The sequence below is a fragment of the Molossus molossus genome, unplaced genomic scaffold (genome assembly GCF_014108415.1).
Source record: "Molossus molossus isolate mMolMol1 unplaced genomic scaffold, mMolMol1.p scaffold_m16_p_10, whole genome shotgun sequence".
In the NCBI taxonomy this organism is placed as follows: domain Eukaryota; kingdom Metazoa; phylum Chordata; class Mammalia; order Chiroptera; family Molossidae; genus Molossus; species Molossus molossus.
The window spans coordinates 63,838,408-63,852,086 of NW_023425345.1; the positions used below are offsets into that span (position 1 = coordinate 63,838,408).

The 13,679-nt window shown below is 42.3% G+C and overlaps 1 protein-coding gene across 2 annotated transcripts in view; it reads left to right on the forward strand.

The window, feature by feature from the left end:
* The first annotated feature begins 5,514 nt into the window (after nt 1-5,514).
* Nucleotides 5,515-13,679, forward strand: part of CPM (carboxypeptidase M) — a 69,326-nt gene continuing 61,161 nt past the window's right edge. The window contains exons 1-2 of one of the 2 annotated variants that reach the window (XM_036253024.1): nt 5,515-5,583; nt 5,916-6,078. In XM_036253024.1, the coding sequence (XP_036108917.1) occupies nt 5,919-6,078 (160 nt within the window). In that variant the 5' untranslated portion in view covers nt 5,515-5,583; nt 5,916-5,918. The other variant, XM_036253022.1, reaches the window with a different exon arrangement.

Below are 13,679 nucleotides of genomic sequence, written 5' to 3' on the forward strand. Positions count from 1 at the left end.
TCTTAGAAGTGTGAAAAGATTATAAATAGGACAAACTTGGATAGAGTCTCTCTCTCCCCTCTCTTTAGCTGGTGCTCTGGCTCAGAAATACAGTGATACCTTGGTTCTCGAACATAATTCGTTCCAGGAGGACGGTCGAGAACCGAATTGTTCGAGAACCGAAGCAATGAAACCCAATAGGAAAGCGTGACTCTCTCTCTGCACGCACACTGATGACGCAAGCAAGGCGCGCTGGGCCGAATGAACGCCATTTGGCTCAACTCGGCTCATCTCGGAAGTTCGAGTTCCAAATATTTGTTCGGATTCCGAGACAAAAGTTTCTCGAATCTCCTAGTCGAATACCGATTTGGTCGAAAACCGAGGCGTTCGAGAACCGAGGTATCACTGTATTCCAGATGTGTGCTTGAAAGAGCAGTGAGAAGTGTGCAGAGACAGCTTCGAGGGGTGGGGACCTGCACAGTCACTCGGGCCCTTGGTTTAATGCCATAGTTTCACTGTCTTGAAATTCTCAATAATTTTTTTTTCTTTATTGATTTGAGAGAGAGAGAGGAAGGGAAAGTGAAAGAGAGATAGAAACATCGATGCAAGAGAACACCAACTGACTGCCTCCTGCACGCCCCCCAATGGGGATTGGGCCCACAACCTGGGCATGTGCCCTGATTGGGAATCGAACTGGCAACCTCTTGGTGCATGGGTTGATGCTCAACCACTGAGCCACACCAGCCAGGCTAAATTCTCAATACTTTTTGAACATGGGACCTCACATCTTCATTTTGTACGGGGCCTACAAATTGTGTAGTAAGTCTTGGAGTTGGGAGCTGGCAAGAACTAGCCTTCAGGAAAAAGCAAGCTCATGCCTGGCCCTCACTGGGCCTTTAACTGGTGCTTCCTGACCAGTCTCTGGTCAAATACTTTCTATCACCAAGTAATTCAGAATAAAGGGAGCTTGGACTCACTAACCTGGGTCTGAGGGAAAAACAGAAAAGAGCTCTCCTCAATTGTGACATTTCTTTGAAGGCTCATATTTTATCCCAAAGAAGAAAAGAAAGTGATATTGCATGCTATTCCATAATATATCTTTTGGATACATTTAAAAAATTAGATAGGCTTTCCCCTCCGGGAAAAACTCATTAAGTACGACTGACACTTCAAAAAGATATACCCTCTGTACCCCTGGGGCATGAAGGTCTCCTGGCCTGCCAAAAACCTCCCTCGTTGTAGCAGTGAGGGGCGCACAGGGCCAGGGGAGGCGAGGCCAAGGTCCCATTCAGCAAGTACCCCTTTATGGGACTCCAACTTCCTCTCTGTCCTCACATCCTCCCCCTGCGGCCTCATAGGCACATTATGTAACTCATGGTAACTGACTCCTTTTTTTTTTTTTGCTCTCCTTTCCCTCTTCCAATAAAGAACCTTACATTTACTTGCTAGAACACAGCCCTAAAATTGTTTTATATTTTCTCTCGCAGTCTAGAGGCACCCTCACAGTCGGGCTAGTTGGCTTCTGATTAGGCGTCCTGGGTCCTGGCGGGGCTCTGCTCTCCTGGGCTCCATACCACCTCTGGGTCTCTATCCCTCTTCCCTGTCTGGACACAGGTTTATGGGTGGTGGGGTTGGCAGGGCCAATATTCAGCGTATGCAACGGGAACTCTGACAATAATGACAATCGGCAGGCTCTTTCTTACCTCTCAGGTTTGCGCACACAGTGCCCTCTTAGACTGCTCAAGGACTCCTACCTGTCCTCAGGTCTCAGTTTAGATGTCACTTCCTCTGGGAATCCTTCCTTGATATCTCACCCTCCCATCCCCCCTCACCACCAAGACTAAGCCAGTCCTACCACTGTACTCTTTCTTCCCCATATAGGAATTCTTGCCACACTGTACTTACCACATTCTTGCTAACTTGCCTGTATCCCCCTTCAATCCCACGATGATCAGAACAGAGACTCACTTGTCTTGTTCTCCTCTGTATTCCTAAAACCTGCTCTCCCCACCAAAAAAAAAAAAAAAAAATTATTAAATGCTGTTGAAGGCTAGACACTAAGTGATATTCGTTATCTCACCACAATTCTAGAAGGAAAGGATTAGTATTCCTATTTAACAGAAAGAAAAGTAAGGTTCGGGGGGATTAAGTTGCTCCAGGTCACACAGTTGGAAATGGTGTCACCAGGTTGTCAGACTTTAAAGTCTCTATGTTTAATTCCCTGCGCCAGTTGGAGTTCAATCAGAGAAGCAGAACCCTTAGGAGTGATATAGATGAGGGGTTTGAGAATTGGACCTTTAACCAGCAGTTTTTGGAGCTTGTCGAGTGGTCTGTGCATCTAGTGCTGGGGCCTGCAGTCTGCAGGACAGGTTGTTGGGAAGGAAAGACAGATGTGAAGTGGGAGAGAGCAAGGACACACGGGAGCCTGTGGGGACCTGCTGGAACCCCCAGGACAGATTGGTATCTGGAGAATGCTTAGCGGTGGTAGAAGAACCACCCCCTACAGAATTTGGGTGTTCAGAACTTCTTTAGATGGGGAACAGCAGTTAGAGTTGTCTGGAATATAGGGATGCTAGAAATGGGTAGAACATACAACAGTATGCATCTATTTAAAAAAATGAAACTGCTCATTGTCTCAATATTGTTTCTAATATGTGTAAAGAAGTATAATGAGAACTACATGAGAATGTAAAATAAAGCATACTATTCTCTCTACCTGGGCCCTCCATGTCTCCATCCTTGAACAGACAAATCTTCAAGAAGTCTTCTCTGGCCTCCACTCATACCAACCCCAACCAGACTTCCATTTTGTAATATACATCAAAATGGCAACTGAGTGGTTGTTTATCATTGAGTCTTCCCCAAGAGCATTTTAACTCTATTAAAGGCTGTTTCTCCTTTCCACCACGGTATTTACAGTGCTTAGCTTATTATTGGATGTTTAATAATTATTGACAGACTGGCTAAATGAATCAATCACAAGGAGACAAAATAATTTGTTTTGGGTGCTGTTTGAGTATATTTATAATTTCATTTTGTGGAAGTATTATTGAATGGACATGCTCTAGGCTGTTTTCCAAAGGATCACTGAAAGGATAATGATTCCATGAACTTACAAGTATCAACTACCGTATTCTCCCTTATCCACAGTTTCGCTTCCTGCAGTGTCAGTTACCTGCAGTCAACCGTGGTCTGAAAATAATATATGGAAAATTCCAGAAATAAACAATTAATAAGTTTTAAATTGCATGCCATTCTGAGTAGTCTTGAACTGTCCCACTCTGTCCTGCCTGGGATGTGAATAATCCCTTTGTCCACCATCATCCATTAGTCATTCAGTAGTAGCCTTCAGAGTTATCAGATCCACTGTTGTGGTATCTCAGTGCTTGTGTTCAAGTAACCCTTATTTCACCTAATAGTGGCCCCAAGCACAAGAACTGTGATGCTGGCGATTCGGATATGCAAAAGAGAAAAGCTGTTATAAGTGCTTCATTAAATTGAAAAGGTGAAAGTTCTCAACTTAATAAGAAAGGAAAAAATATTGCATACAACCCTATAAGATCCCTACAACCATAAATGCGAAATCACCAATACAATGATTATCCCCATTTTACAGAAGACAAAGAGTCAGCTCCTAGGTGATGCCAATGCTGTCCCTGGACCACACTTTGAGTGGCTAGGTTCTAGCCCTTCAGCCCTCAATCCTGTGTGCTCCCTACCTCCATTCTCTGATGGACTCTCCTGATCTGCTTCCCTCCTACCTAGTGCGAACTCCAGGGGCAGCCTACACCTTGCCCCTTTGCCTTTCTGGAACAATAGCCCTGGCGATCTCCATCCCTGTGCAGGTCAAACCTCCAGCCTCCAGCCACAGAACCGCTAAAGAAAACCATCCAACTGCCACTGCTTCTATAACAAATGTGTGATTTCTGAAGTCAAATCTACAATTCTTCACGAGTCAGTTCTCTTTCCCATTCCTTACTGTAGTTTTGCCTACATTCAACTAATTCCTCAAGCCTGAACCCCCCTCCTTTCAGGACTCAGTGAACAATGAGAGGAGAACCTTTTCACACCATCTAGAAGTCACATTTAACTGCTGCATACCTTTAAAAATCCACTCAAAAATCCAACAATATATGCCTGGCTGGTGTGGGTCAGTGGTTGGGTATTGACCCATGCACCAAGAGGTTGCCAGTTCGACTCCTGGACAGGGCACATGCCCAGGTTGTGGGCCTGACCCCCCAGTTGGGGGCATGGAGGAGGCAGGCAATTGATGTTCTCTCTCATCAGTTTCTATTTCCCTCTCCCTTCCTTTCTCTCTAAAAATCAATAAAGAAAAAAAAAACCAATCCAACAATATCCTATTAAAATGTTCCAACTCTTAGAAAATTCTGCTTACAGAAGTATTAATTAAACTAGATGATTTCTTTAATAAACACCTCACACAGTGACCCAGATCACGTGACGCTATAGTCTTAGCTCTTAAATCCCCCTGTTCTGCTGCCTGGGAGTCACAGGTGGCTTCGGGGTTCCTCAGGGCTCAGCTCCACAGTGGTATCTATCTATCTGCAACAAAAGGGGCCGGCAAGCCCTGCGGGCACATTCGATTCACCCTGGGCCGCATTGAAAGAAATCCTGTTTAATTCTTCCGGGGGGGGGGGGGGGGGGGGCTGGCACCACCATCTCTAACCTGGCGAAGAGGAATGTTATCGCAAATCAGTGGTTTTTAAACTTTTTACACTCACAGACCCTTGGCACGAGTCCTCATTGCCCTGCGCGACAGGTGTATGTGGTCTCTGCCCCCACCACAAACTGCCTGGGGTTTGGGGGAAGTCCTTGCTCCCCCAGTGTAAACTCAGACCGCCCAGCCCACCCGGAAAGAGGCTTTGTAGGAAGAGAGAACGGAGAGCGACCCAGAGGATCAGCGGACGCAGCACTGGCTTGACAAATACTGGCTCTACTTTCTTCTATGTGATTTTCCGTTTTAAATTTGCCTCTGATTTAGTCAAACTCATACACCATATATACTTGTCGGAAATGTTCCTGGGCTCCACACTTGACGGCATTCTTTCTGAAATCCCACGCGACTGCAGAGCAGGGCTGGGGAGCCGGCGCGGTCCCGGCCACTCCGGCCGCCGAGACCCTCCAGGGCCGGTGCGGGACTGCGGCGCCCGGGCCCGAGCCGCGGCGCATTCGGCCTCCAGGTGAGCGGGGGACGCGCCGCAAAGCCCAGCGCAGGAAGCCCGCCCAACTTTAACATCTCCAAATTTGCAGCATCTGGAGACACCAAATGCCGGAGGGATCCTCGGCGGAGCGCCCCGAACCCCGCCAGCGGCGGGAGGAGTGGCGGAGGCGAGAACACCCACGAAGCCCTGCAAAAAATAAAACTGTCGCCCGCCCGCACAGCCCCGCGCGAGCGCCAGCTCGCCCAGGTGCGAAGGAGGCGGAGGAGCCCGGGCCACGCGTCTCGGTCCCACCTAGGAGGGAACTCCGGCGCCTGAATGGGCCGGCGGGACGTCAGTCAGGCGACGGGGGCAGGTCCCGGGTGCGCCCGCCCCCTGGCCGGGCTATAATCGCCGGCTCGCTCCGCAGCCACGGGCGGTGAAGGTGCGCGCCTGGGCCGGGGTGAGGATGAGGGCGCGCGCGGCCGGGTGCAGCTGCCACAGCTGCCGGGCGGCGACCCGCAGCGGACACGCGGGGAGGGAAGGGAGGGGCGGGTGGCGGGATGGAAGGCACCCCAGGCTGCCCGTGTTCCGGTCGCACTAACTTCCGAAGGTGTTGCTTCCAACTTTTACCTCCTTAGGAAGCAGGGAACGATAGTGTCAGGACCTGACACTAGAGTGTCTGTGCCGGAGCTAGGAACCTCCATACCAGCCCCCAGCGCCCCTCCTCCCCCCAATTGTCTGGTCTCAGCTTTATTATCATTTTTATTCATCTAGAACATGGACTTCGCCCTCCTCTGGCTAGGGCTGCTGCTGCCTTTGGTAGCCGCGCTGGATTTCGGCTACCACCACCAGGAAGAGATGGAAGCGTTTTTGAAGGATGTTGCCCAAAACTACAGTTCTATCACTCACTTACACAGTATTGGGAAATCTGTGAAAGGTAGGGTCCGTCTCACGCACTTTTCCAAACCTTGCTGTCATTCATTAAATAGACCTTAGCTTCGCGTCCCCTCTCTAGGAAGCTACTCAGAGGCGCTCCAGACGGGTACATCAGTGCCTTGCTGGTTGGTTGGTTTCTGCTTTTGGGTGTTGTGTTGTGTTTTGTTTTGTCAGAGGAGTAGTAACAGGACGACCTGAGTTAGTTCCTAAGTGTCTCCACCGTCATTCGATGTCATTCAGTCCTAGGAGTTAATGATGTTCTGTCTTTTTGGATCTTGCAGACATTGGTTGCCTGGGATGTATATTTTGGTTAATTTTCTAGATAAGCTTCTGCCAAGGAAGTCCGTTTATCCAACGCAGGTCTCCCTTTTTGTTGACTTCTTTAAATATGATTGGGACTGTTAGTGTCATGTCTTTTAAACTAAAACAGTGCAGCTCTGGCTGATTTGGCTCAGCGGTTAGAGCGTCCGCTCGCGGACCAATGAGGTTTCGGGTTCGATTTTGGTCAAGGGCACCCAACCTCTGGTCAAGGGCACACACCTCGGTTGCCCTTTCTCCCCAGCCCTGGTTAGGGTCCTGTGGGAGGTAACCAGTCAATGTGTCCCTCTCACATTGATGTTTCTCTCTCTCTCTTCCCTCCCTTCCTGCCACTCTGAAGATAAGTAGAAAAATATCTTGGGGTGAAGATTAAAAAGCACCTAAAACAATGCTCTGATACTGTTTTTAAAATTATCCATTCAAATAAGACTAACTGCTGGATAATAAATATACATTAACAGTTATTAGCACTGCTAGCATTTTCAGGTTTATCGTGTAATTGCTTTATTAATTTAATTTAGAAACTATAACTTAAGTATAAATATGTAAGTTTATATAAAGTAGTTATCATTTTTATAGATGGGAATGTTGAATCATAAAGATATTAAGAATTTGGCCCAAGATCACCAGATGGTAAGTTTTATAACCAGGATTGTCACTGAGATCAGTACTTTAAGGCTGGGATGTTTGGCAGCAAGGCAATTAATTTTATTAGCTATTACTTCTTAATCCTTCTTTATTGTACTGGTACCCACAAAGAGATTACCAGAAAACCTAATGCTTAAATCAAAAGTTTTGTCCAGTTTACACAGTTTGGATCTCAACTCTTTATATCTTAAAACCCTAACTGATTTTTAGCTCTGAGTTTTTCAGCCAACTGGGAGTCTGTTAATTACCATATTCTTATTCTTCCCCTCAAATTAAGGTCAAGGTTTTTATATTAAAGAAGAAGTATTACATAAATTACTCATGTGCAATGCAAAATAAAAATCCTGGGCTCATGTGTATAGTGGTGCCTTTGTTTTTAAACATTGCCAAAAAGTTGGTGCCAGAATTACTCTATATTGCCCTATAATCCAAAATTATAGAGGTTGGATGTATGAGAAATCATTATTTTGAATCAGCATATCTATTCATCCTTTTGAAATCATTTTCCCCTAAGGCTAGAGAGGAACAATTTTAAAAGATCTAAGAATACTTATTATATTAATAAAGGAAATATAGAACACAACTAGCTTGAGTTATTGTTCAGTCTTCATTTAAACCACAAGATGAGGAGGATGTTGTTAATTATAAGTACTGAATTAAGTACTAGATTTGGCAAGTTTTTATTTCTTCAAGCACAAAATGCTTGTGAAAGAAAGCTGGGGATTCTTTTAATGCAAGCCAGCTATTTTGATTTGTCCTGCGTGATATCAGACCTAGATCAGCAGGCTTAATTTTTTTACTTTGTATGCACTCCTGTGGTTAAGTGACTGAGACGTTATCATATAAAAATAAAATCTGACACTCATGGTCAAATGTTTGCCCTGAGTATGTTCTGAATAATTTACTCAGATTAAGAAAAATCCCAAATCTGCTATTAGGTTCCATGTGGTAGGTTAAACTACACACTAGTAGCTAGGAGTCGGTTGCCATGGGATCTCTGCGAGTTAGTGTGAGTGTTGAAAGGCAGTGTTCCTCTGTTGACACTCTTCTCTAGATAGGCAAATTTTCCTGGCCAACCTGCCCTCTAGTGTAAGATAAGTTTGCTTAGCAAACAGGATTTATCATAAGTGATATTTATTTTTATTTTTCTGTTATGAACATGGGCAACCTACCCAGAAGGAAAAGTAATATTCCTACCTTGCTGAATACATCTTTGAATTTTTGTAAATGCATATTTCATATATTTTCGTTGTTGTAATCATGGATTCTATTCTTCTCCCCACCCGCAATTCTCATTATTTCATTACATATTTCCATGAATTGACAAAGTCTGCAGATGTGAATTGGTTACTATATAGTATTTTATCCTCTTGATTATCTGAATTTTTTTAGTCATTTGCCTCTTTGGGGCATCTGTATAGTTTCTGATGATTTTCTTTATAAACAGTGATGCTATAAAACCATTGATGCATCTCATGATAATTACCTTCTATTGTATTTGGTGATTTTTTTTTCAGTCTTGAATTTTGAAGTGTTTGAAAACTACACAAAACTTTAATGCTCTTATACCCTTTACCAAGATTCAGACATAGTAGACTGACCATATTTCAGTTGAATCTTTTGGAGAAACCCTGCTACCTAATGACGTAGTAAAGAAAATGTACATGAAACAAGAGAAGCAACTAAAAACAAAAAAACAAAAACAAACTAACTCTGACAACTGATTTGAGAAAAATAGTAAAAATTCAATGGACATTGGTTCATTCCTCTATTTAGTTAAGGAAGCTTCTCTACCCGCCCCGCCCCCCTTTTTTATTCCTAACTTTCTCTGTGTAGCAGAATACCTGGGACATATTCAGTAATTTATACATTTGTTTAATGGATTGCATATTTGCTGAGTAGATGCTGTGTGAAGCAAGGAAAGACATGTGTCATTTGTTCCCTGCCATCAGCCTGCTTTAAAATACAAATGTATTGCCTGGCTGGTGTGGCTCAGTGGTTGAGCATTGATCCATATACCAAGAGGTTGCTGGTTCGATTCCCAGACAGGGACATGCCCAGGTTGTGGGCCCGATCCCCAGTGGGGGGCATGCAGGAGACATCCAATGATGTTCTCTCTCGTCAGTGTTTCTGTCTCTCTTTCCCTCTCTCTAAATTCAATAAAGAAAATTTTTTATTTTAAATAATAATAAAATAAAATACAAATGTATTTATTGTGGTTTCTCTCTGCTTGGCTTTTCACACCTACCAAAATTAGTTTTAGGACCATTTTAAATGAGAATTCCTGCCATCTCTGTTTTAAGAGTCATATCTTGCCTTAGAACCTTTTCTTTATCTGATGGAGAAAGGTTGCAAAGGGCAAGGGGTAGATAATAAAAATATCTGTTATCAAGTGTTTTTCATGTACTAGGTGTTTTAATACATTATTTCAATCTCAACAACTCAAATTCGACATTATCCTCATTTACAGAACAGCTCAAACAAGACACAGAGAAGTTATCTAACGTGCTAAAAAGCACACAGCTGACAAGTGTTAGAGGGAGGAGTCAAACTCAGATTCACCCAACTCCCAAGCACATCTCTTTCCCTTTAAATAAGCGGCTTGGCGCAGATGGAGATGGTTACATGGAGACTGAGGTTGTAAGTGGAGGGTTTCACAGTCATGGTTGGGGCACATTTGATCTGGAAGTACAGCTTTTGCCAAGGATCTGTAGTTACGTTGTCTATGACAGTGCCCATTAGCCACTTGGTTATCGAGCAGCTGAAATGAGACTAGAACGAACTAAGATGTCCTAAAGTGACTTTGAAGACATAATACAAAAAAAGTAAAATACTCCATTTATATTTTATATTGATTAAATGTTGAAATGATAATATTTTAATATATAGGTTAAGCCTGGCCAGTGTGGCTCAGTGCACTGAGTGTTGCCCCATGGACTGAGAGGTCCCAGTTTGATTCCTGGTCAGGGCACATGCCCAGGTTTTGGGCTTGATCCCCAGTAGGGGGCGGGCAGGAAGCAGCTGTTTCTCTCTCTCTTCCTTCCTCTCTCTCCAAAAAAATCAATAAAAACTTATTAAAAAAAATATATGTTAATAAGAAATACTTAAAATTAATCTGTTTCTTTTTACCTTTTTGTGGTTATGGTTTTTAGAACATTTTAAATTGCGTATGTGACTTTCATTATATTTTGATGGACTATGCTGATCTAGAGAGAAATTTCTTAGTATTTTTCTGGGTACAAAAAGAATTCCAGTTTTTTTAGAAAAATACAACAAAGCACCAAAAAGAAAATTAAAATCTCATCATCCAAAGGAAACATATGCCTTTCCCCTCTCCCACTGAGTCAAATATCTTGCTTATCCATGCAAACATACTATTTAGAAAACTTGATTTTTAATGCCTGCTTTGTGTCCTATCAATGGATGTCCTATTGTTTATTTAACTCATACCCCACTGATGGACATTTAGTTTGCTTCTAAACTTTTCCTGTTATAAGCAGTGCCATAGTGAATGTCTTTGTAGCCAAGACAGCAAAAGTTGTCAGAGCATAGGCTTTGGAACCACAGTGCCCAAGTTCAAATTGTAGGTTCTTTACTTTGTAGGCAGTGTGAACCTGGGTTCTTAGAATAATTCCTGGCACATAATAAGTACTACATAAGAGCTACTGTTAGGGATACATTGGCTACTATTAGGGATACATTTCCAAAAAGGAAATTACTGGGTGTTAAGCAGTTTTATGTATTTGATACATATAACCAAATTGCCTTCCAAAAGGATTGTATTGATTTATAATCTCACAAGAAATATATGCTAAGAAAAACAAACAACTCTTCTAAATTTTATACTACTCATAAATTAGTACTGGCATTAATGGTCTGAAAAATGACTGTAGTGTTTGTGAAAGAGTTCAAAGTTTCGGTTATATAAGATGAGTACGTCTTAGGGATCTTCTGTACAGCATAGTACCTGTAGGTAATAGTACTGTACTGTGTGCTTAACAAGTTGCTGAGAAGATAGATCTTGTTTGAGGTGATGATGATAATGATGCTGATGATGAAGAAGAAGAAAGATTACTATGCTGCCCTGGCCAGTTTGGCTAAGCAGTTAGAGTGTCAGCCTGTGGACCAAAGGGGCTTGGGTTCAATTCCCAGTGAAGGGCACATACCTCGGTTGCAGGTTCCATCACAGGCCCTGGTCAGGGTCCTATAGAAGGCAACCAATTGATGTGTCTCTCTCACAACAATGTTTCTCTTTCTCTCCCTTCTACTCTATCTAAAAATCAATGGCAAAATATCCTCAGGTAAGGATTAACCAAAAAAAAAAGGAAGAAAGAAAAAGATTACTGTACTATCAATTTTCCATTGTGTTTAATGAATGAGGGAGAATTTATTTCTCATGCTTTTCCCCTCAAGAACTCTCACCTTCATGTATTCATTCAACAGGTTTTTATTTAATTCCTCTGTCAGGTGTCTTCATACAATTTCAGATGCTCAAAGGTCTCTTAGATTTGGCTTAGATTCCTGAGCCTAAGAGGCATGTACTGTGTTCACATACACGGATCTCTCATTGTCTACTGCCCTAGACTGTGCAGATTTTGGCTGGCGATTTGTCCTCAGGAAAAACAAAAAACATTGTATGTTAAATTTTGCCACATTTAGTTTTCTGTTACAAAATGTTCATTTTTCAAGTGTGGTCATGAAGCCAGTTTGCTTGAGATCCTGTATAAAATGTTTTTTGTGATATAAAAGAGAGGGATGTTTTGAGGACTAAATAGCAAGAAAACCAATAAAATATAAGACTTTCAGTTGTTGTGATTTAAAGTTACACTGGTTTAGAAAGACTTTCCCCTTCTTTAATTTGAAATACAAAGTGTTTATTTTTCCTGAAACATCTTACGTATATTGGCCTTGTTTTATAACCATTCAGGGTTTTGTTTTGCTTTTCTTATTAGGAAATGATTTAGATTTACCTTGTTTTTAGTATAATTTAAAAGAGAAAATTGAAACAGAATATTCTAAAATTAACACATAAGTTTACTCTGCTTCTTCTATCTAGTAACCATTTTTATTCCAAATCTCAAATATATCTAAACAGAATACTCTAGGTGCAAGTGGCATTTAAATCTTAAAAAAAAAAAAAAAAAAAATGACAGCCAACATCAAATGAATTTTACGATTTGCCTGGCACTTTACATATATGTTTTGCTTAATCATCTTAATAATGGTATGGCATACCATTATTACCAATGGTACATACCATTATTACCCCCATGTTTACATGTGCAGAATTGAGATAAAATGAATTGTCCATAGTTTGTAAATGACAGACTGCTGATTGGAACCAGTCTGTCTAGTGCCAAACAATGAATAAACCCTTAAGCTCTTGCTGTAGAGAAATGTTCTCCAGTTACTTTTCTCTCTGTTCTTGTTGCCTACCCTCCTCTCCTACACATGTTGCCCTTAACCCCTGTGATTCTGAAAAAGTCGACATGCGTCCTCTGTCATCCAAGCAAAAGCCTAGATTAAATGTTTGTGTGTTGGGGGGGGGGGGGTTGTTTTTGGTTTTTTTCTGAGTGATCTGTGGGATTTCTTGAACCCTTTTTGGTATTCACAGTTTTATCCAAAGCAGTTTGAATTCCAATTTTGGGTGCCAATCTAATTTTTTTCTATATGCAAAACTCCTGGATTATGACAGAAGAAGAAGGCAGAGATTCTGGTGTACAGGACACCCATCCACCAAAGTGCCGTCTTCTGAAAACGATGGATCTCATTAAGAGCAGTAGTCTACCCTAGAGGGAATTTTGGAAATTGAGGGGAGATTTGGGCTATATAAGTCTTGGGGGTGGCGGTTCGCTCCTAATGTATCCTCCCGATCTTGTTAGCAATTCACGGAATAGTCATGCATAGTGAAAACTTGTCCTGCATTTTCTAATGCCCTCCACAGGGGAAAGACCAGCTTACAATGAGCTGAGCCTAAAATCAAACTATTTTATGTACAAACACAAAATACTTTCTCCTACAATTTTGTTTTTAATCCTCACTCGAAAATATTTTTCCATTTATCTTCAGATAGAGCTGGAGGGACAGAGAGAAACATCGATGGATGTGAGAGGGACACATTGACTGGCTGCCTCCAGCACAACCCCAACCAGGGCCGGGGACGAACCACAACTGAGGTACATGCCCTTGACCAGAATTGAACCCCGACTCATTGGTCAATGGGCCTACACTCTAACTGCTGAGCCGAACCAGCCAGGGCCATAATCTTTATATATACGGAACTTTCCAGGAATGTAACTAGATAAAATGAGGAAAGATGTGATTTTGTTTTTCTCTAAACTTGATTAAGAGATATTTCAAATTCATAAAATTCTAACACCACTGACCACACATGGTCTGCATTTGTAATAGATCCATGTACCCTGACTCTCAAGTATATTCAGCCCTCCGTATCCACAGGTCCTACATTCCTAGATTCCATCAACTACAGATAAAAAAAATATATATATATATTTTTTATCCTCACCCGAGGACATTTTTCCATTTTTGTTCAGGTAGAGTGGGAGGAAGAGAGAGGAAGAGAGAGAGAGAAACATCGACGTAAAGGGACACATCGAGTGGCTACCTCCCACATGA